The sequence below is a fragment of the Mytilus edulis genome, chromosome 1 (genome assembly GCF_963676685.1).
Source record: "Mytilus edulis chromosome 1, xbMytEdul2.2, whole genome shotgun sequence".
NCBI lineage: Eukaryota > Metazoa > Mollusca > Bivalvia > Mytilida > Mytilidae > Mytilus > Mytilus edulis.
In genome coordinates, this window is record NC_092344.1 from 54510710 (window position 1) to 54536501 (window position 25792).

General features: G+C 31.8%; 1 protein-coding gene across 27 annotated transcripts in view; it reads left to right on the plus strand.

Annotated features, from left to right (window-relative positions):
• Positions 1 to 25792, plus strand: part of LOC139514078 (inositol 1,4,5-trisphosphate-gated calcium channel ITPR1-like) — a 269729-nt gene that overhangs the window by 76432 nt on the left and 167505 nt on the right. For all 27 annotated transcript variants that reach the window (XM_071302866.1, XM_071302912.1, XM_071302962.1 and 24 more), the window contains 5 exons: positions 2620 to 2719; positions 9835 to 9995; positions 18640 to 18793; positions 19740 to 19892; positions 24452 to 24624. In XM_071302866.1, the coding sequence (XP_071158967.1) occupies positions 2620 to 2719; positions 9835 to 9995; positions 18640 to 18793; positions 19740 to 19892; positions 24452 to 24624 (741 nt within the window). The remainder of the gene's footprint in view (positions 1 to 2619; positions 2720 to 9834; positions 9996 to 18639; positions 18794 to 19739; positions 19893 to 24451; positions 24625 to 25792) is intronic.

Below are 25792 nucleotides of genomic sequence, written 5' to 3' on the forward strand. Positions count from 1 at the left end.
ATATAAGCCCCCACCCCCCACATGCACAAAAAATAAACGCATTTGGAATATAAGTAAGAAAATCAAAGTACTGAAGTACTGAACATCGGATGACCGCAAGTTCTTGTAGATGGTTAAAAGCACATGTCACAGAAAAAAATCACATCTCTATACCTGAAACTGAGGTTAATGTACAGAAATATATTTTTTTCTGAGACAATTTCGTGCATGGATGATGAATAAATGAAAGGAAGTTCAATGGCACTGCAATAAATATTATATTGTAGTGATACAAAACGGTATACCTTGGACTATTGTACTAATATAATAATTGTCCCAGAGTATACACTGGTTTGTCATGTTTGTTGTTATATATTATATTAATATAACAGTTGCATGAATATATAATTTTCATCCATTTGTATATCATTCTATTCTACTATTCTCATAATACTAAGTGCAGTGTAAGTGCATAATGAAAACTCTTCTGTAAAAAAAATAGATTTTTTCTAAATGATTGGATATGAGAAGACATTCGTATTTTAATTTCCCACAAAAACAATTACAGAATTACCGGTCATTGGCGGGAGTGACACAAAAAGTTATTGAGATATTCTTCCGCAAGCTTTAATACAACTTTCGGTAGTGTGCATAGATATTATCAATGAATTTTTACTTTTATATATATATCTTATGACAAAACATTTTCATGCTATTAATTTGTGTTTTAATGAAAATATTTTTAGGAGTATCCATTGAAAAAAATGAATTTAAAACAAGGGATAAGTAATGTTATTTTGCACTAGATAATGTCCGCAGATCTCTAATTTTTGTCGAGCCTGCAACTTTTGTTGCAGAAAGCTCGACATAGGGATAGTGATCCGGCGGCGGCGGCGGCTACGGCGGCTACGGCGGCTACGGCGGCGGCGTTAGCTAACTTTTTAAAAGCTTTATATTTTAGAGGGTGGAAGACCTGGATGCTTCATACTTTGTATATAGATGCCTCATGTTACGATGTTTCCGTCAGTCACATGTCAAATGTCCTTGACCTCATTTTCATGGTTCAGTGACCACTTGAAAAAAAAGTTCAGATTTTTTGTAATGTTGAATTCTCTCTTATTATTAGTAATAGGATAATTATATTTGGTATGTGCGTACCTTGCAAGGTCCTCATGCCCGTCAGACAGTTTTCACTTGACCTCGACCTCATTTCATGGATCAGTGAACAAGGTTAAGTTTTGGTGGTCAAGTCCATATCCCAGATACTATAAGCAATAGGTCTAGTATATTCGGTGTATGGAAGGACTGTAAGGTGTACATGTCCAACTGGCAGGTGTCATCTGACCTTGACCTCATTTTCATGGTTCAGTGGTTATAGTTAAGTTTTTGTGTTTTGGTCTGTTTTTCTCATACTTTATGCAATAGATCTACTATATTTGTTGTATGGAATGATTGTAAGATGTACATGTCTAGCGGGCAGATGTCATCTGACCTTGACCTCATTTTCATGGTTGAGTGGTCAAAGTTAAGTTTTTGAGTTTTGGTCTTTTTATCTAATACTATATGCCATAGGTCAACTATATTTGGTGTATGGAAATATTTTATGATCTATATGTCAGTCCCGCAGGTTTTATTTGACCTCGACCTCATTTTCACGGTTCATTGATCAGTGTTAAGTTTTTGTGTTTTGGTCTATTTTTCTTAAACTATAAGTAAGAAGGTCAACTATATTTGTTGTATGGAATCATTGTTAGCTGTACATGTCTGCCTGGCATGGTTCATCTGACCTTGACCTCATTTTCATGGTTCATTGGTCTTTGTTTAGTTATCTTGGTTAATGCTAAGTTTATGTGAGTTTTTAATAAAGCTTTATACTTAGGACTATTAACATAATATCAATAATTAGTAAAGAAGGCGAGACATTTCAGCGTGTGCACTCTTGTTATAGATAGGTTTAAAACCCAAAACAAATTTGCATAATGGAAATTTAGGCGATAGCAATACAACGTAATGACCTCACGGTCATGTAAAAAGTATTTTGAAACGTTATTGAATGACGACATATGCATATTGTGCAACTGATGTCGTCATAGTTTTGCTTCATATCCACAAATTCCAAAATGTGACAAATTTTAAATGATTTTAATCTTTGCTTTACAAGAAAATCAACAGCTGTGTCTCATTGTATATTTTGCGAATACACATATAATGTTTACATATTTAAACTGGATCAATAACCATAACTGGATACTTCTTTGATGAGTTTATCCCAAAACACCTGTGTATAGTTGGACTGGTCTAGCTGTACTAGCTATGATGACCGAACTGGTTAAACTCCGCCCAGTCAAGTGAAATAAATCAATTAATATCTAAGGTTTATTAAGCATGTTACTTTTTCATTGAGAGAAAGAGAATGCATGACATCAGAAGCCTACATCATTGACACTGCATAGGTAAAATAATATCTGTCCTTCAAACTTGAGAGGATGTGTCTCAGCTAAATCTTATTTCAGGGCTGTCACCTTTCAATGAGATTGTAGCTAAAAAAAAAATCATTTGAAAAACCATCCATAATCTATAAATATTGGTTGTAGAGTAAATGAAGACTGTAGTCATTAACATGTGTATATTTTTTTACAGAAGTTCTTATGTTCGTCTGCACCACCTATGTACCAATACATGGATTCACAGTAGCAACATATTTGTGGACAAAGAGGAAGATAAACCAATTAGAAAGAAGGTTTAATTTTTAAGACCTCAATCTTAAATTAATTTTTTTTAAAACAGTTGTTTTAGTTCTGACAAGTTTCATTTCCATGGATTATTTGACCCTGTCCCCTTTGTCATGGTGCATTAACTTTGAAACTTTTGCATTGTTAACATGTCAATTTGAGGGAAACCTCTTCCTGTGGATTCATTATTATTTGTGGCTTATTCTCATTTCGCCTTAGCTGTCAAAATTTTTATATAAATTAAATCTCATTTCGCCTTAGTACAAATTTTCAGGTTAAAAAGAATTAACTAAGGCGTAAGGGGAACTTGTGTAAACAATGGAATTAAGTTATTTTTTGTTTGTATTGTAATTATTGTTTGATAAACTATTGAATCTTGATATATGTTATTTTAATGTAAAATTCTACCTTGAAATACTTTTTAAAAGATATTTTTTTGTGTCTTCCCAATGTCTCACTTTTTGAATAATTATTTTAAGAGTGGCTCATCTTTTTTCAAATGTATTTTTAAATTAGCAGACTAATAATGTACATGTAATAAAGAATCACACGAGAGAAAAGGACTAATTACATAAAGCATAAGAATTATTTACATAAATATAAATAAATATTACTATTATGATAATATTTTACTTATAAATGGACTTAGTTTATTCGGCCAGGAAAAATTACATTCATTCTGTGGTAAAAATTTATGATAATAACTTTCTTAAACTATCCTGGATTTGTACCAAACTTAGACAGAAGCTTGTTTATGATCATAAGATAGTATACAGAAGTAAATTTTGTAAAATAAAATATTCCATTTTTTCATTATTTTACTTATAAATGGACTTAGTTATTCTACCAGGAAACATTACATTCACTCTAGATCTGTGGTTAAGGTGTAATACCACCATTGATTTTCCCCTATAAGTCTTTGTTAAATTGGCACTTTTAAAAAAAATGTACAGTATTTACCTTTATTTCAACCAAAGAAATACTTTGCATATATAAAGTTTAATCCTGTCCAGTGCTACAGTGAAAATTTCACACTACATTTCATTGCATATAAGAAAGTAACCAGCACCGGAAGTAAACAACCCAATTTTTACACTATTATTTACTGGTTACCTGCTTTGGTAACTAGGTAACCTTAACTTTCCAAAATATTTTATAAGACCATCAAATAAACAAAGAATGATGCTTTCAGACACCCAACATACATGTTTATGACTCAGAAAAAATTAAGTGCATTGAAATGCAGGGTTAATTTTCTACAACTGTCAAATTCAAGGGAATATTTTTTTAGACCTACTTTCGTATGCAACCGGATGTGCCGTATCATGATTTGGTGGTATTACACCTTAAAGGTTTTACAACTTTAATTACTTTCTTTAACTTGAGACTACTGTAACTGTGTTATAGTAGTCTCAGCTTTAACTGTCCTGGATTTGTACCAAATTTGGACAGAAGCTTGTTTATGATTAAAAGGTAGTATCTAGAAAGAAATTAAGTTAAAATTTTGTTCTTGTTTTTCGTATTTTACTTATAAATGGACTTAGCGTTTCTTCCAGTTACATAACATATAGTCTGCAGTAAAAGTTTTTAAAACATTTATTAGATTCATAAACTATTCTGGATTTTTACCAAACATGGACAGAAGCTTATCTTTCAATCAAAAGATAATATAGAGAGGAATAATTTTATTATCCCCCCCCCCCCCCCCCCCCCCTCATTTTTGTTGAGCCTGCGAATAACAGCAAAAGTAGGCGAGACACCAGATTCCAAGGAATCCTTACAAATTTAATATACAATTAGCACAGTTTTTATCTTTTTTTAATATATTTTTTAATTAAAATTCTGTTATATAATTAAACAAGTCTGTAGGAAAACATGTTTTTCGTGTTATATTACACTTTTTTCGTTTTGCATAATGTAAAGGATATATATTATTTAGATTTTTCAAACTGCATAAAATAAAAAAAAAGTTTCAACAAACAATATCTCAAGAGAAGCAACTTTCCTACTTAGAAATGTCTTTATTGTAGATTTTTACTGATTTCCGGCACAACTTTTAAAATAATCAAAATGGTCACTCTTATTAAAAATAATAATTCAAGAGAAATAATTCCCGAATTACATGTTATTTAAATTGCTATAAAAACACAGAGGTTTAATTTGTTTATTTAATATTTTTATCTAAATTCACATTTCGCCTTAGTTCAATTTCCATCTGGCCATTTCCATTCTCAATTTTATTAGTACATTTTTTACCTTTTTTACCTGGAATTCACAGTTAAGGCGAAATGAGAACACACCTTATTTGTTGGATACCAATTTTCATAGATTTCGTTTGTACATGTATAGGTGAACCACAAAATTAGATATCAATGAATATATATATTTCTTAATCCATGATAATTGGTACCAACAGAAATAAGTAAATCCACAGTATGATAATTCAATGATATTTGGTAGGTATTTTTACAAGCATAAGAGATTTAATTTTCTTAGAATTTGTATGGTGTTAAAGTTGGTTAAAGTTGATATGTTGATGATGAAGAGATTTTTAATAACAATTACTACCAATGAAGGTCTTCTGCAGTTGGTTGATATGTTAAGTTTGTGATATGGACAGTTTAATAAAACAACACACAACATATCTCACTGATACTTGGTATACAGTAATTTTTAGTAACTTTGCTATATCTCAGATTATTTGGCATGGCACTATTGTCTTTTGGTTTGTATAAGTGCGCATTTGTGTATAGTGCACACCCCCTTTACGATCCAAGAAACAAGAGAAAAATGTTTATTGGTCGTATTAAATGTAAATCGGCAAACAGGAAGTTTTTTAAATGGACACCAATGTCAGAGAATTCCGTACAGAATCTGTAATTATTATGAAATTGCAAATATTCTAACAAATGAATGAACTTCTCATAGAGTAAATCATCACTTTACAATATTAAGTCACATGACTGACACACATGACTTGCAATCACCTGACAGAAAAATAGCGGTTTATCTTTTGAAAACGAGCATGGTTTATTCATTTTTCATACACTTTTCTTCTACTCTTTATGATGAACACATACAAACAGTAAATTATTACAACAAGGAACACAGAGGCTTATTTGGCCAACAAAAAAAGCTTTATTGTGTCTTTATTAAGACATGGCAAATGTCTGGATTGCAAAACAGATGGACATATTTACATGATAAGCGTAACTTCCGAGATATAAAATGTATTTTATTAGAATAAAATATGACAAATCAAGAACAATAAGATACATATTACAAATATAACATATAAAACATAAAAACAATCAAGATTTTAACAAAAATATTCTGTACTCCTCACTTAACCAGGAAATATCTTTGTCAGAGTTTGGACCTGAAAAAAAGACTAAGAAAATATTTGTATGCATGTATAACACGCACCCCTCTTACAATAAACATGACCCAAGGTATAAATGTGCGTGTTATACATGCCAAAAGACGGTATATGCATCAGTCATGGTGCATTGACTAAAAGTTTTGCATAGTTTACAAGTTTAATGTTGCCATTTTAAATTCAACATTAAAACAGTCTAATTCCTATACAATGCTCAAAAAAGAGGTTTTTTTTGTGTATTGAGGCTTTGGAAAAGTATAAGTAACAATTTCAGTTTCTTAATACCTGACTCTTTACAATGCCAGTGCATAGTCCTTGCATATTCATTGTTTTTGGATGATGCATCAAATATCCTATCATGGACACTAACACATTTATACAAACGCAAAATTACTTTTATTGATATACAAAGTATGTTTCTTTGTGCCACTAAGTTTCCTATTTTGAACCCTCAATTTTACACAAGATACACCATACATGGCACTCATTTGTGTAATCTTTCAGTAAATTTGGTTCAGGGATCACTTGTTGGCAGTGCAAAGTTTCTGCTTGTGGTGTATGTCAAGCTTTCTTAACTACTATTACAGAATATTTAAAAAAAATCTAATATGTGGTCGAAATAAAAACTGTGTTTTGTAGAGAAGATTTGTAAAGAAAAGAATTTTGGTATATGAAAATATATATTTACTGTGCGTATTGCTCTGTGTTTATTTTTTCTACAGTGGCTAGATGTATAGTGGAGGGTTAAGATCTCACAAAACATGTTTAACCCTCCATATTTTTGGGCCTGTCCAAAGCCAGGATCCTCTGGCCTTTTAGTTCATTTATATATTTTGGAGTTTAGTATGATGTCTATTATCACTAAAGTAGTACACATTTTTGTTTAGAACCAGCTGAAGCATGCCTCTGATTGTGGAATTTTCTTGCTGTGTTGAACCCCCAGTAGTGACCTTCCGCTTTTTTTTCAGCTGATTGATTGGGTTGTTGTCTCTTTGATTTATTCCCTTTTTCCATTCTCAATTTTATGAAGATTTATTTACCAAAAGAAGAGTATAAATTTTTTAGAATTGAAATAGGATTAGATAATAGTTATTATGTCTAATGATTATGTCTATTAATAGCTGCATTTAAATTTTCTTTTGAAAAATAAATTACATATATACTAGAAAATATTAGACATGTTAATTATGTCTTATAAGTCAATGTTTCAGTCATATATAATGGCTTTCTACATGCACATATCTTTATTAGCAGTCAATATAGTACCATCTTTGAAATAGAAAATGATAATAAAATGATTAATAGTTGTATCTGGATATAGGTATTTCAATAAAAATTTATCACCTTTCTTATTAAAAAATTTCAGGAATGACCCTGAATGCTTCTAATAAAATCTTTAAGTTCGGCTTATTTTTATACGACCGCAAAATTTGAAAAATTTTTCGTCGTATATTGCTATCACGTTGGCGTCGTTGGCGTCGTCGGCGTTGTCGTCCGAATACTTTTAGTTTTCGCACTCTAACTTTAGTAAAAGTGAATAGAAATCTATGAAATTTTAACACAAGGTTTATGACCACAAAAGGAAGGTTGGGATTGATTTTGGGAGTTTTAGTCCCAACATTTTAGGAATTAGGGGCCAAAAAGGGCCCAAATAAGCATTTTCTTGGTTTTCGCACTATAACTTTAGTATAAGTAAATAGAAATCAATGAAATTTTAACACAAGGTTTATGACCACAAAAGGAAGGTTGGGATTGATTTTTGGAGTTGAGGTCACAACAGTTTATGAATTAGGGGCCAAAAAGGGGCCCAAATAAGCAATATTCTTGGTTTTTGCACCATAACTTTAGTATAAGTAAATAGAAATCTATGAAATTTAAACACAAGGTTTATGACCATAAAAGGAAGGTTGGGTTTGATTTTGGGAGTTTTGGTCCCAAGAGTTTAGGAATAAGGGGCCCAAAGGGTCCAAAATTGAACTTTGTGTGATTTCATCAAAAATTGAATAATTGGGGTTCTTTGATATGCCGAATCTAACTATGTATGTAGATTCTTAATTTTTGGTCCCGTTTTCAAATTGGCCTACATTAAGGTCCAAAGGGTCCAAAAATAAACTTAGTTTGATTTTAACAAAAATTGAATCCTTGGGGTTCTTTGATATGCTGAATTTAAAAATGTACTTAGATTTTTAATTATTGGCCTAGTTTTCAAGTTGGTCCAAATGGGGGTCCAAAATTAAACTTTGTTTGATTTCATCAAAAATTGAATAAATGGGTTCTTTGATATGCCAAATCTAACTGTGTATGTAGATTCTTAATTTTTGGTCCAGTTTTCAAATTGGTCTACATTAAGGTTCAAAGGGTCCAAAATTAAACTAAGTTTGATTTTAACAAAAATTAAATTCTTGGGCTTATTTGATATGCTTTATCTAAATATGTACTTTGATTTTTGATTATGGGCCCAGTTTTCAAGTTGGTCCAAATCAGGATTCCATATCAAGTATTGTGCAATAGCAAGAAATTTTCAATTGCACAGTATTGCACAATAGCAAGAAATATCTAATTGCACAATATTGTGCAATAGCAATTAATTTTCAATTGGAGTTATCTTTCTTTGTATAGAATAGTAGTTGATAATATATGTTGGAAATTTGCCAGACATGACTATGATGTCATTTTCTATTTTTATTTGCCAGAACCTTTATGTAAATAACTTCATTGGAAATTTGCCAATATAAAATGTTGCTGATGAAGCTTTTTTTCCTTATCTTATCTAAAATGTTTTTAGATAATGTATGTTGGACATTTGCCAGACATGACTATGATGTCATTTTCTATTTTTATTTGCCAATAACTTTATGTAAATAACTTCATTGGAAATTTGCCAATATAAAATGTTGCTGATGAAGCTTTTTTTCCTTATCTTATCTAAAATGTTTTTAGATAATGTATGTTAGACATTTGCCAGACATGACTATGATGTCATTTTCTATTTTTATTTGCCAATAACGTTATGTAAATAACTTCATTGGAAATTTGCCAATATAAAATGTTGCTGATGAAGTTTTTTTTATTGTTTTATACAATAAACAATGTATATTCACTTTTACTACCAACCAATCTTTACCATTCAGTGATAACAAGCACTTTATTTTACATTTTAATATTTTATGATGTATTTAAAAGAGTAGTTATTGTTGCAAACTCCATTAGAAATTTGAATTGATATCAGTTTTGGAAAAAGGGAAACGGGGATGTGAAAAAAAAAGGGGGGGGGGGGGGGGGGGGGGTTCTCATTTCAGATCTCATAAATAAAAAGAAAATTTCTTCAAACATTTTTTTGAGAGGATTAATTTTCAACAGCATAGTGAATTGCTCAAAGGCAAAGGCAAAAAAAAACTTTTAAGTTCATTGGACCACATTCATTCTGTGTCAGAAACCTATGCTGTGTCAACTATTTAATTTAAGATTTAAAAAGTTTGAAGAAGAAATCTTAATTGATTTGTAAAGTCTTGACATTTGTTTTGTGTAAAAAAAAAACATGTAATGTCAAAAATTTGATCACAATCCAAATTCAGAGCTGTATCACGCTTGAATGTTTTGTCCATACTTGCCCCAACTGTTCAGGGTTCGACCTCTGCGGTCGTATAAAGCTGCGCCCTGCGGAGCACCTGGTTTTGAATTATTGTATGATAACTTTTTGCATTTCCACAAGTAAATTGAGATAAATACTTAATATATATTTAGGTTGGTTGTGCACAGATAAAAGATGACAGAGAAGCTTTTGCCATTGTACCAGTATCTCCACAGGAAGTTAGAGATTTAGACTTTGCAAATGATGCCAGTAAAGTGTTGGCTGAAATAGCTCAGAAATTAGAGAAAGAATCAATCACTCAAAATGAGAGAAGGTAGAGATAATATATATATTAGAGTTCTTTGAGCAAAACAAAATTACCTTCTTTTTTTTCATTTTTTTTTCATATATAGAAAAGTGCCTTTAGATTTGACGGAATGTTTGACCAAAATAAGTCCCAACTTAGTTTTTTTTCCAATGATATGTAAACTTATGTGAGGAAAAGGGTTGGCTCACTCACTATTTGGGATTATGGATGAAATGTTTACAGATTTTTAAACTCCTCATTCTAAATACTAATTCAGTAATTGGTAATTCAATTTCAATTCTATATAACTATACTGATTGCTTCATACACAATTTCAATACATTGTACTATATAACTATACTGATTGCTTCATACACAATTTCAATACATTGTACTATATAACTATACTGATTGCTTCATACACAATTTCAATACATTGTACTATATAACTATACAGATTGCTTCATACACAATTTCAATACATTGTACTATAAAACTATACAGATTGCTTCATACACAATTTCAATACTATAAAACTATACAAATTGCTTCATACACAATTTCAATACTATAAAACTATACAGATTGCTTCATACACAAAATAAAAAAAAAATCAAATATCTTCCATTGTCAGACTTTCCTGAGACACTTATTAACAGGCAAAACTCAGAAGAAAGATGTTTACACTAATATAAAATGAAACATACACATGTTTTATAATTCAGATTGCATTATTTTCCAAACTGACAATGTTATGTTGACAAGGAATTTTATAACCAAGCCAAAAGAAATCAGGATGCATATAGTTTAACCCCCATCTTAAGGTCCCTTCTTTTTCTATATTATGCATGTGTTTATTTTTGTCTTACATTCCTAGTGTCGACAATAAAGACAACAACACTCATGTTTTTACCACATAGTATCTGTTTATTGGGTCTACATGTTTCGCCTAATCGATAGGCATCATCAGGACAATTGTACAAAGAAATATGACAGTGAAGTATGAATTTAGCGGTTAGCGGTTTTAACCAAAAGTGTAAGTTACATAATAGTAGTTATGGTGACGTTATATAAATAGAAAGTGAAAGTGAAAGTAAATTAAAAACATGAGTGTTGTTGTCTTTATTGTCGACACTTTCTTTATTTTCAAGATGACTGTGAATACCTAGCCGTATCCACTCGTTTTTACCCTACCGCACGATCACCACTTCAGGTGTTGGTTCACTCGTATTTTTATTGTTTTATTTTCTGTGAACCCCTGCATCCGCAAGGATCCACCTCGCCACACTTGCGTTGTACCTTACGACCAACAGCATGGATGATACCACAGACCTATACCAAGATTCCCGATCTTTTCCTGAAAATGATCAAGATTCTGCACTGTGCAAGAAGAGAAGGAGCAAGGGAAGAAGAAACCGCTACAACCCCTGATAAAACTAATAAGAAATCAAGACCACCTAGCTGAATTTATGACACTACGCAAAATTAACATAACGATTTAACAGAGTATTACAATACTTTACCACCGGTTTAGAAAGAAGAAACCTGCTGGAAGCTCTTACAGATTCAACATCAAACCACAGCAAAAGCTTTAATCATTAACACAACTCATAATTAAATATTTACGGATCTACCACTATTTTAATTTCCAAAATGTGCGATGATCATACACTTCACACCATTACCGACGCAATTGGAAGCAGTAACTCGATGGTCCCAGAGTGAAGCCAGTTGGCTGTACAGAATGAACAGTGAGGTGTTGTCCAATTTGGAATTCACTGACATGATTATTAGAAAACAATAACGTACAATACCACCAAAGACCTCCCATGAGATTAACTACACAGAACGGGATAGATGTCAACCACACAAGATGCTGTTACCTTTCAAGAAAACACTAACATTTCTATTTATATATTTTCTATTTTAATTTACTTTCACTTTCACTTTCTATTTATATAATGTCACCATAACTACTATTATGTAACTTACACTTCCGGTTAAAACTGCTAACCGCTAAATTCATACTTCACTGTCATAATTCTTTGTACAATTGTCCTGATGATGCCTATCGATTAAGCGAAACATGTAGACCCAATAAACAGATACTATGCAGTAAAAACATGAGTGTTGTTGTCTTTATTGTCGACACATTCTTTATTTTCAAGATGACTGTGAATACCTAGCGGTATCCACTCGTTTTTAGCCTACCGCACAATCACCACTTCAGGTGTTGGTTTATTCGTATTTTTATTGTTTTATTTTCTGTGAACCCCTGCATCCGCAAGGATCCACCCCGCCACACTTGCGTTGTACCTTACGACCAACAGCATGGATGATACCACAGACCTATACCAAGATTCCAGATCTTTTCTTGAAAATGATCAAGATTCTGCACTGTGCAAGAAGAGAAGGAGCAAGGGAAGAAGAAACCGCTACAACCGCTGATAACACTAATAAGAAATCAAGACCACCTAGCTGAATTTATGACACTACGCAAAATTAACATAACGATTTAACAGAGTATTACAATACTTTACCACCGGTTTAGAAAGAAGAAACCTGCTGGAAGCTCTTACAGATTCAACATCAAACCACAGCAAAAGCTTTAATCATTAACACAACTCATAATTAAATATTTACGGATCTACCACTATTTTAATTTCCAAAATGTGCGACGATCATACACTTCACACCATTACCGATGCAATTTGAAGCAGTAACTCGATGGTCCCAGAGCGAAGCCAGTTGGCTGTACGGAATGAACAGTGAGGTGTTGTCCAATTTGGAATTCACTGACATGATTATTAGATAACAATAACGTACAATACCACCATAGACCTCCCATGAGATTAACTACACAGAACGGGATAGATGTCAACCACACGAGATGCTGTTACCTTTCAAGAAAACACTAACATTTCTATTTATATATTTTCTATTTTAATTTACTTTCACTTTCAATTTCTATTTATATAACGTCACCATAACTACTATTATGTAACTTATACTTTTGGTTAAAACCGCTAACCGCTAAATTCATACTTCACTGTCATATTTCTTTGTACAATTGTCCTGATGATGCCTATCGATTAGGCGAAACATGTAGACCCAATAAACAGATACTATGCGGTAAAAACATGAGTGTTGTTGTCTTTATTGTCGACACATTCTTTATTTTCAAGATGACTGTGAATACCTAGCGGTATCCACTCGTTTTTACCCTACCGCATGATCACCACTTCAGGTGTTGGTTCACTCGTATTTTTACATTCCTAGTGTAAAATAATCAAATATAAATGCCATACCCATGGTTAAATGAAAACAAATCAACCGCTGCCATGAATTATTTCTTAAATATTATATCACATCCATATCAAGCTGAGAGCTCTTTTCGAATTATAATATTGGTTGAGGGCTGATACATTGTGGTACCAATATCAAGGACAGTTGGTAAATAAAGATTGCCACTGATGGTATTGCTTATACAATGTATGTATATAGCGTTGTTCCAGAAATCATGAACTTCCCAATGGAAAGGTCCTTTTTTCCCAACCAAATAATGCACAATTAAAATTTATTCAATTTAAAAAAAAAAACTTTCAGAACTTTAATATTGTAAAGACCAACAACCCATGAAATAATAATAAAAAAGAAATAGATTACCAAGGCCATGGATTTATCGTCCTGCCAAAAAGTCATACAGGTTAATATCAACAAATGTTCACTTCTTTGCATTTATTTACACAGAAGACAGTTATTTAGCTGAAACTTGAATGTAGGACTTCAAACCAAATAGACCCTGATCCTTTATTGATTTATATATAAGGTTATGGACACTCAATAGCAATACAAGAAATTAACTTAAAATCACACAATTTCCGGCAAATTATTGCATCACATTAAAAAATTTATGTCAGAAGGTTATTTGGAGATAGATTACCGGTAATTTTGAGGAAATTCAGCTAAATACCTAAAAGTGTAAATAAGTCTTAACCCTACTGTGGATGCTTAAAGAGTTGGAGGAAGAAATATGTGAGTGTAAGCTATCAATTCAGTGGTTGACATGATTTGCTGATTACTGCCATGTCTAATTAGGCAAAGGAACACAAGATGTCCTTAAAATGCCTATGAGGCAGCAACCCTTAAAATACTTTCTGACATCCAAGTCATCTTAAGTGCACTCTCCAGATTGTATAGTACCTTAAAAAAGAATCAAAACAACTTTTATTTCAATATGATTTAATAAGTTATGTTACTAAACACCTTTATACATGTCAATCAAGGAGTAAAACCTGATTTATTGTGAAGCAAGTTGCTCATAAACCTATAAAAACAAGAAAAAATACTTTTCATTTTTAGCTCACTTGGGCTAAAGGGCCAATTAAGTTTTTCTCATCACTTGTCTTCCGTCGTCCATTGTTGTTAACTTTTACAAAAATCTGAAACTACTGGGCAAAATTTAACCAAACTTGGCCACATTCATCATTGGGGTATCTAGGTTAAAAAAACGTGTCCGGTGAAGTGGCCAACCAACTAAGATGGCCGCCATGGCTGAAAATAGAACATGGGGGTAAAATGTTTACTTTGGCTTATATCTCTGAAACCAAAGCATTTAGAGAAAATCTGACATAGATAAAATTGTTTATGAGGTCAAGAACTATTTGCCCTGAAATTTTCAGACCAATCAGGTAACCTGTTGTCATGGTTGTTGGGTTGCTGCCCCTGAGTTGGTAATTTTTGCAGCTTTTGGTTATTATCTTGAATATTATTATAGATAGAGATAAAGTGAAAAACAGGAATAATGTACAGCAAAGTAAGACCTAAAAATAAGTCAACATGACCATAATGGTCAATTAACCCCTTAAGGAGTTATTGCCCTTTATAGTCAAATTTTGTAAATTTTTACAAAATATTTTCCACTGTAACTCCTGGGCCAAGTTCATTATAGATAGAGATAATTGTAAGCAGCAAAAATGTTCAGTAAAGTAAGATGTACAAACACATCACCATCACCAAAACACAATTTTGTCATGAATCCATCTTTGTCCTTTGTTTAATATGCACATAGACCAAGGTGAGCAACATCGGCTCTTTAGAGCCTCTAGTAAAGAGCCTCTAGTTATTGTTGTTCTTGTCTCGAACAATTCCAAAACTCTTGTAAAATATATAATACTAAAATGTTGGTCTAAATTATAAGCAATCAGGGGCATCAGCTATAATTTGTGGTCTTTGCATAACTATTTATCCATTTGTACTGACGAAATGATATGTGAGCAACAGTTTTTCATCTAGATTCTTTTGAGACTCACAATTATATAATATATTACACAATATATGTACATGTTGTCATCTTATTATTCCTACATTTTCAAAATATGTATTCCCTCTTTTCCTTCAAACAAAGAAGAATAGATGTTGTTATAAGGTAATTTGTTGTTTTAGTAACTATTTAGATAAATTGATATACAAATTATTACAGTTATTTAAGTGCATAAACACTTTTCAAGCCAGGATTTGAGGAGGGCAGGGTGCTTATCTCAAAAAGGTTTTTTGCATGTGTTAAATGAATAGGAATAAAATTGAGAATGGAAATGGGGAATGTGCCAAAGAGACAACAACCTGACCATAGAAAAAAACAACAGCAGAAGGTCACCAACAGGTCTTCAATGTAGCGAGAAATTCCCAACCCGGGGGCGTCCTTCAGCTGGCCCCTAAACAAATATATACTAGTTCAGTGATAATGAATGCCATACTAATTTCCAAATTGTACACAAGAAACTAAAATTAAAATAATACAAGACTAACAACACTTACCTGCTTTGAGAAAATTAGAAAGAATATTTTAGCCAAATAATATTGGTTCCTCATTTTTCTTGTTTAAAAATGGCCATAAGTTGTTGTGTATTTGATTCATATTGAATTGACAAATTAACTCTTTTATCAGTGTCCAAACAAGGGGAAAACTTTCTTAATATATTATCATCAATGTGTTCTTTGCCTTAGTTTATCTTTTGCATAATCATAACTTTTTCTATACAAATTGAAGAAAACAAATATTTAGGAGTTTATATGAGATTCATTTAGCAATTGTGTACTGTATGTATTTAGTATTCTAGAAAGTAGAAGATTAGTTGGCACAGTGTAGTAGAAGTGTTGAAAAACTGCTTAAAAATGTGTTTCATTTCTTTCTTTCTTTCTTTCTTTCTTTCTTTTAAAAGCCATAGATAGTCAAGTTTATTCTCTTTTTTGGTTATATTTCTTTCATAAGCTTTAAAAGGAGGGAAATATTTTTCATCATTAGAAATCAGAAGATGTGGTATGAATGCCAATGAGTAAACTCTCTATCCAAGTCACAATGTGTAAAAAGTAAACAATTTTAGGTCATTGGCTCACACTGAACTATTACTGGTATTGTAGGAATAAGAAAAAAAAATATATTTCATGTATCCTTGTTTGATGTACCTAATAATAAACCTGGTTCTTTTTATGCCCCACCTATGATAGTAAAGGGGCATTATGTTTTCTGGTCTGTGCGTTCATTTGTTCATCCTTCTGTCTGTCTGTCCTTTCGTCCCAATTCAGGTTTAAGTTTTTGGTCAAGGTAGTTTTTGATGGAGTTGAAGTCCAATCAACTTGAAACACTGTACACATGTGCCCTATGATATGATCTTTCTAATTTTAATGCCAAATTTAAGTTTTGACCCCAACTTCACGGTTCACTGAACATAAAAAATGATAGTGCAAATTTCAGGTTAAAGTTTTTGGTCAATGTAGTTTTTGATGAAGTTGAAGTCCAATCAACTTGAAACTTAATAACATATTCCTGTGATATGATTTTTCTAATTTTAATGCCAAATTTAAGTTTTTACCCCAATTTCACGGTCCATTAAAACACAGAAAATGATTGTGCGAGTGGGGCATCCGTGTACTATAGACACGTTCTTGTTTGAGTTTATACACATGTCAAAATCTATTTGGATGCCTATTTCATTTCTTTTTCATTAATTTGAAAGTATTTAAATTGTTGAAGATATCTAAAAATAACTTTCAATGTATTAGTTTTTTATGTGCCATCAAATTTAACCTATGTAAGTTTAGAAACATTCTTTAATGTCATTAATATTTATATTTTTTGGGGAAAAAGGTGGTTTAAAAAAGTTGTTTGAATAGAAGGAATAAACCACATTGCATATTTATGTCTTAGTGCATGAAAACTACAGATTTATGTATAAGCATTTGTAATGAATATGTGTCATTTAACAACTTAACAATGAAGAACAAAAGTTACGATTTGTTTGTCCTGTTTATTAAATATTTATATTTGTAATACTAACAGGAGCATGTCTTTTGAAAATATTGGAAAAATAAGGAAACATGATAAAGATAGAGTCAGATAAAAAAAAATGACATCAGATGTACAGTGCAGTTAGATACTATATTTTTAAAAAGACACTTAAGGATGTACTTGGGTGAGGTTTTTGAAATTGGTGTCAAATGTTCGGACTTCTTGGTATTTTCCCCTTAAAACAGGGTAAAATATTTTGCCCCATTACACCCATTTTTTTTTGTATAAAAGACTTCAATATCTCATAAAAGGCCATTTTCCAAAATTTAAGCAATTTCTTAATTTTTGTTCTTTTGTTTTGAGACCTAAAAAATACCAATGCAAATGTAAGGTAAAAGTCTGAATCAGCCTTTTCCTGCTTTTTTTTAAAAACTCAAATATTTCAAAAAAGGAGGTCTATGACCTATCAATATTTTTAGCTTATTTTGTTCCTTAACTGGTGCTCTTTCAAAATGTAGTATCAATTTTAATTTCTTGATTTTTATGCCCCACCTACGATAGTAATGGGGCATTATGTTTTCTGGTCTGTGCCTCCGTTCGTTCGTTTGTTCATCTGTGCGTCCGTCTGTGCGTCCGTTCGCTTCAGGTTTAAGTTTTTGGTCAAGGTAGTTTTTGAAGAAGTTGATGTCCAATCAACTTGAAACTTAGTACACATGTTCCCCATGATATGATCTTTCTAATTTTAATGCCAAATTATAGTTTTGACCCCAATTTCGTGGTCCACTGAACATAGAAAATGATAGTGCGAAGTTCAGGTTAAAGTTTTTGGTCAAGGTAGTTTTTGATGAAGTTAAAGATACATCAACTTGAAACTTAGTACACATGTTCCCAATTATATGATTTTTCTAATTTTAATTCCAAATTAAAGGTTTAACCCCAATTTTCACGGTCCACTGAACATAAAAAATGATAGTGCGATTTGGGCATCCGTGTACTATGGACACATTCTTGTTTTAATTTCACCTAAGTACATCCTTAAGATTATCTGTAAGTTTAGAGAAATCCATTGACAGTGGTTTGACAAACAAATGTACAGATGAATGAACGTAATGATCAGTTTAAAGCATTGCTTTGCTTACTAGCAGGCCTTGCTATAAACAGATAACTACAATAGGTTTAATTAATTTACAATCAGTACCAACTTCTTTTTAGGACACACACACACACACAAAATCAAGCAGAAACAAAGATAAAAACTTTAATTAGGTTCCTGACTTAAAATTGGAATATAAACATGTGGTTAAGTGAAAGTATTTTGTGAATACTCCACCTTCTGTCCATAAAGTTATGTTTATTTGAATATTGTTTATGATTTCTTTATAGAGTATTAACACAGTTATTATCAGATTTGATTTACTTTGTGACAATGCAAGAATCTCACAATACTGGTGGTGATCCATTAAAAGTAGAAATGCTGAAATCTAAAGAATGTAGAGAAAGACAAAAATTACTGCGAGAACAGAATATCCTAAAACAGGTAAAATTCAATTTTAAAGTAGATTGAAAAGTAATATGATTATTATTTCACCTTCCTAGCTTCAGCATATTAATGGAGTTGTCTTTACAGGATTAACATAATTTTTGAAAAAAAAAACAAGTAACAGAAAGACAATTATTAACCCAAGTGCCAGATGTGACCAAGTGACTTCTGTCACAGAAAGCTTGACATAGGGACGGTAAATCGTTGGCTGGAATTTAAAAATTAGAAAAAAAGTAAATTTCTTCTTAATTTGAACAAATTAAAGAATTTTCTTCAGAAAAAAGTATATGTACATAAGTTTTAAAGTAAAAACTAGCCATTTAGTTATAAAAAAAGTATGCATCATTTTTTTCAATTTGAAGTTTGATTTGACTTGTACGATTTGAATTATCTGCAGCCAACAATTCATCGACATGTTGTCGGCAGGCAGTTACCCATAGCATGACGTTTCTCCTAAAATTACCATGATGGCAATATGCAAGTGCTAAGGGGAAAACCAAATTTGCAATCAAGTCAATATATGTAAACATCACTCTGTCATTGAAATAAACTATCTTATTTTACATGTTATACACAAGCTTACCTGAATATCCATGCTTTTTTTTTTATTGTTTACAAAGACGAAAATCAGATAACTTCGGTTTCAAAACACAACCATTTAATTAGCTGGCATATTTTAAAACATTGACCAAGTGAATAAAATTTTTGACGATTATACGCTATGGATTCATATAAAATGATAAAATTGTGCACAGAAGACTAATCGTATGATATATGCATGCAATGGCTAAAAAATGGATTAACATTTTTTTCACCAGTCACTTGTTTCATATGCCTTCAATAATTTTTGCATGAACACATGATTTATGCAGTTTTCTATACGAATGGATATCAAAGTATCAGGGGTTAAATTTGTTTCTGATGATGACAACACTTCTTTCAGGTTTTTCAGATTTTAAAAGCACCATTTAGTGGAAATGGACCAGTTATTGAAATGGAAGAATTAGCTAACCAAAGACATGCCCCCTTTAGACAGATCTGTAAACTTTGCTATCACATTCTAAGATTGTCACAGCAAGATTACAGAAAAAATCAGGTAGCTTTACTCTTATCATATGTTTTACCGAGAGTTTATGTTATACTGGATTAATCCTTTACGCCAATGCTTTTACCTAGGTTCAATAAAACAAAAGTCATTACGGAAGATTTGGTGTCCTCCACCATCTTGGATTGTAAAATAGCAGAATACAATCAGGGAATATCTTCAATAGAATATCTTTAATAGAATATCTTTAATAGCATATCTTCAATAGAATATCTTCAATAGAATATCTTCAAAAGGATATCTTCAGTAGAATATCTTTAATAGAATATCTTCAATAGAATATCTTTCATAGAATATCTTTAATAGAATATCTTTAAAAGAATATATATACAAATTTAGAGAAATACTTAAAATACATTGTAAGACTTTTAAAAAATGAAGAAAACAATATGTGTTTGTTTTATTATTAAGAGTATAAAAAAATAAATATGTAGAACAATGATTGAATCTTTGTCCACCTTGACACATAAGGAAGTAAAATGAAGGGAATTTACCATTTTTATACGACCGCAAAATTTGAAAATTTTTTCGTCGTATATTGCTATCACGTTGGCGTCGTCGTCGTCGTCGTCCGAATACTTTTAGTTTTCGCACTCTAACTTTAGTAAAAGTGAATGGAAATCTATGAAATTTTAACACAAGGTTAATGACCACAAAAGGAAGGTTGGTATTGATTTTGGGAGTTTTGGTCCCAACATTTTAGGAATTAGGGGCCAAAAAGGGCCCAAATAAGCATTTTCTTGGTTTTCGCACTATATCTTTAGTTTAAGTTAATAGAAATCTATGAAATTTTGACACAAGGTTTATGACCACAAAAGAACAGTTGGGATTGATTTTGGGAGTTTTGGTTTCAACAGTTTAGGAATTAGGGGCAAAAAAGGGCCCAAATAAGCATTATTCTTGGTTTTCGCACAATAACTTTAGTTTAAGTAAATAGAAATCAATGAAATTTAAACACAATGTTAATGACTACAAAAGGAAGGTTGGTATTGATTTTGGGAGTTTAGGTCCCAACAGTTTAGGAATTAGGGGCCAAAAAGGGACCCAAATAAGCATTTTTCTTGGTTTTCGGACCATAACGTTAGTATAAGTAAATAGAAATCTATGAAATTTAAACACAAGGTTTATGACCATAAAAGGAAGGTTGGTATAGATTTTGGGAGTTTTGGTCCCAACAGAATAAGGGGCCCAAAGGGTCCAAAATTAAACTTTGTTTGATTTCATCAAAATTGAATAATTGGGGTTCTTTGATATGCCGAATCTAACTGTCATGACTGTGTATGTAGATTCTTAACTTTTGGTCCCGTTTTCAAATTGGTCTACATTAAGGTCCAAAGGGTCCAAAATTAAACTTAGTTTGATTTTGACAAAAAATGAATCAGTTAGGTTCTTTGATATGCTGAATCTAAAAATGTACTTAGATTCTTGATTATTGGCCCAGTTTTCAAGTTGGTCCAAATCGGGGTCCAAAATTAAACTTTGTTTGATTTCATCAAAAATTGAATAAATGGGGTTCTTTGATATACCAAATCTAACTGTGTATGTATAGATTCTTCATTTTTGGTCCTGTTTTCAAATTGGTCTACACTAAAGTCCAAAGGGTCCAAAATTAAACTTAGTCTGATTTTAACAAAAATTGAAATCTTGGGGTTCTTTGATATGCTGAATCCAAAAATTTACTTAGATTTTTTATTATGGGCCCAGTTTTCAAGTTTGTCCAAATCAGGATCTAAAGTTATTATATTAAGTATTGTGCAATAGCAAGTCTTTTCAATTGCACAGTATTGCGCAATGGCAAGAAATATCTAATTGCACAATATTGTGAAATAGCAATTTTTTTTTTAAATTAGAGTTATCTTTCTTTGTCCAGAATAGTAAGCAAGAAATAACTAATTGCAAAATATTGTGCAATAGCAAGATTTTTTTTAATTGGAGTTATCTTTCTTTGTCCAGAATCAACTTAAATCTTTGTTATATACAATATACAATGTATATTCACTTTTTACTACCAACTGATAAATTAAAATAATCTTTACCATTCAGTGATAACAAGCAGTTTTTTTTACATCTTGATATTTTATGATGTATTTAAATGAGTAGTTATTGTTGCAAACTCCATTAGAAATTTTAATTGAGATTAGTTTTGGAATAAGGGAAAGGGGGATGTGATTAAAAAAATTGGGTTCAATTTTTCTCATTTGAAATTTCATAAATAAAAAAGAAAATTTCTTCAAACATTTTTTTGAGAGGATTAATATTCAACAGCATAGTGAATTGCTCTAAGAGAAACAAAAATTTTAAGTTCATTAGAACACATTCATTCTGTGTCAGAAACCTATGCTGTGTCAACTATTTAATCACAATCCAAATTTAGAGCTGAATCCAGCTTGAATGTTGTGTCCATACTTGCCCCAACCGTTCAAGGTTCAACCTCTGCGGTCGTATAAAGCTACGCCCTGCGGAGCATCTGGTTGCAAATTATTAAAAAATCTATTGCCTTTAATTTAGACTCCTGGTCTACCACTCTGAAAACCACTGATTTGCCATGATATTTTATTATACATTTTTTAAACATTTTTTCCGTTCATTTGCCTCTTTGTCTCATTGTCTGTTCATTCATCTGTATCAGGTAAATGTTTTTGTGCAGGGTAGTTTACTATTAAGTTTTGGTTATATTTATTTTAAATTTGGTACACATGCTCACTGCAGTGATGTTAACTATTTAAAATAAATGCAAATCAGATTTGTTTTGCCTGATGTTCAGGTTAATTGAACATGGAAACATGACAGTGCAGGCAGGGCAAGCTTTTATCATGCAAGATTTTGTGAGGTATGCAAATTATTTTGGATAGATTTTACAATTTTTTTTTTATTTATGAAAATTAAAAAAAATCGATAATTGAAAACTGATCAAAATTGATACGGAAAAGTTCAATACCTTTTGACTTTTCTTGAAGGAAACATGAATTTTATATATTTTTTTAAAAAAGCTTAAAATTTTTTTTTTTATACAAAAGTTATGTGTGGTCATTGAGGCACTTAAGGTCTTGATTGAAGGAAGGAAAGGTTTTTTGTCGAGCCTGCGACTTTTGTCGCAGAAAGCTCGACAATGGGATAGTGATTAGGGTTGGTGTTGGCGGCGTGAGTTAACTTCTTAAAAGCTTTATAATTTTGAAGGTGTAAGACATGGATGCTTCATACTTTGTATATAGATGCCTCATGTTAAGAAGTTTCCATCAGTCACGTGTTCATTGTCCTTGACCTCATTTTCATGGTTCTGTGACTATTTGAAAAAAAAAATTAAATTTTTATGCCCCACCTACGATAGTAGAGGGGCATTATGTTTTCTGGTCTGTGCGTCCGTTCGTTCGTCCGTCCGTCCGTCTGTTCGTTTGTTCGTCCATCTGTCCCGCTTCAGGTTAAAGTTTTTGGTCAAGGTAGTTTTTAATGAAGCTGAAGTCCAATCAACTTGAAACTTAGTACATATGTTCCTTATGATATGATCTTTCTAATTTTAAAGACAAATTAAACTTTTGACCCCTATTTCACGGTCCACTGAACATAGAAAATGAAAGTGCGAGTTTCAGGTTAAAGTTTTTGGTCAAGGTAGTTTTTGATGAAGTTGAAGTCCAATCAACTTGAAACTTAGTACAAATGTTCCCTATGATATGATCTTTTTAATTTTAATGCCTCATTATATTTTTTACCCATTTTCACGGTCCATTGAACATCGAAAATGATAGTGCGAGTGGGGCATCCGTGTACTTTGGACACATTCTTGTTTTGTAATGTTAAACTCTCTCTTATTATAAGTAACAGGATAACTATATTTGATATGTGTGTACCTTCCAAGGTCCACATACCCGTCAGACAGTTTTCACTTGACCTAAACCTAATTTCTTGGATCAATGAACAAGGTTAAGTTTTGGTGGTCAAGTCCAAATATCAGTAGGTCTAGTATGTTCAGTTTATGGAATTATTGTAAGGTGAACATGTCTAGCTGGCAGGTGTCATCTGACCTTGACCTCATTTTCATGGTTCAGTGGTCGAAGTTAAGATTCTGAGTTTTTGAGTTTTTTCATATACTATATGCAATAGGTCAACTAAATTTGGTGTATGGAAATATTTAAAATCTGCATGTCAGTTGCACAGGTTTTATTTGACCTTGACCTCATTTTCATGGTTCATTGCTCAGTGTTTAGTTTTTCATATTTTGGTCTGTTTTTATTATACTATAAGCAATAGGTCAACTTTATTTGTTGATTAGAATAATTGTTAGCTGTACATGTCTGCCTGGCAAGGTTCATCTGACCTTGACCTCATTTTCATGGTTCATTGGTCAATGTTAAGTTTATGTGACAGTTGTAGTAAAGCTTTACATTTAGGACTATCGACATGATATCAAGGATTAAGAAAGCCAGACATTTCAGTGTGTGCACTCTTGTTTTGATATTTGTCAATGTTTAAAATCTTAAAATAATTACTTGATGAAAAATATTGATGATTATGATATAAATTTTGTCTTATGTTTAAATACTTATATTTTATAGGAGTATATAGCTAAGCACTTTGCGTTCATGCAAAAACAAATAGGATATGATGTGTTAGCTGAGGAAACCATTACTGCATTACTAAACAACAACCGTAAACTTCTAGAAGCTCACATTACTAAACAAGAAATAGAAACATTTGTCAGTCTTGTAAGAAGGAATAGAAAACCAAGGTAAACATATGCTGTTATTGAAATCAAATAGATTTTTATAGCCCACTTACGATATTAGAGGGGCATTACATTTTTATGTCCCAACTACTATAGTAGAGGGGCATTTTGTTTTTATGCCCCACCAACAATAGAAGAGGGGCATTATGTTTTCTGGTCTGTGCATCCATTGTTCGTTTGTTTGTTTGTTCGTTTGTTTGACTGTCCTTCTGTCCTGCTGCAGGTTAAAGTTTTTGGTCAAGGAAGTTTTTGATGAAGTTGAATTCCAATCAATTTGAAACTTAGTACACATGTTCCCTTTAATATGATCTTTCTAATTTTAATGCCAAATTATAATTTTGACCCCAATTTTGTGGTCCACTGAACATAGAAAATGATAGTGCGAAGTTCAGGTTAAAGTTTTTGGTCAAAGGAGTTTTTGATGAAGTTAAAGATACATCAACTTGAAACTTAGTACTATGGACATTCTTAGCGCTATAAAACCAGGTTCAATCCACAATTTTCTACATTTGAAAATACCTGTAACAAGTCAGGACTATGACAGTTGTTGTCCATTCGTTTGATGTGTTTTATCATTTGATTTTGCCATTTGATTAGGGACTTTATGTTTTGTTTATGTATTCCTAGAAGTTAGGTATTTTTGTGATTTTTCATTTCAAATGGAAAACCTCCATTAATCTGCCTAACTATGTATAAAGGTAAAAGCTAAAAGTCAATATAGGAAAGGTGTACTGACATAAGTGGTCTCTAAACACATTAACTCCAAATGGAGCTTTTGTTAGTAGAAGCCATATTAACTATGTGTATCAGTGAGAAAAATGTAAAAGCATAAAAATATAGTATATATACCAATACACATAATTAACAGTGCCTGGTGATGTTTCATAGCCAGACCGGTTACGGTCCAAAAAGGACCTTCATCAGAGGCAGAATGGTGGATTAATGTTTGTAGAAGCTTATATTATGTAAATATAAGCGCTGTTTATTTAATGACATCATAATCTGCATGGGTGTAGCACAGGTTTTGGTACTGATAATCCCCTTGGACTACAGTCTACATGATCACTCCTTATTTGGTTATAAGGCAAGGAGTGATACATTCCATTCTCAAATTTCACAAGGATGCTAGGTAGTTGGTCATTTTGAGTTTTGCTGCTGACAGGGAAAGTCA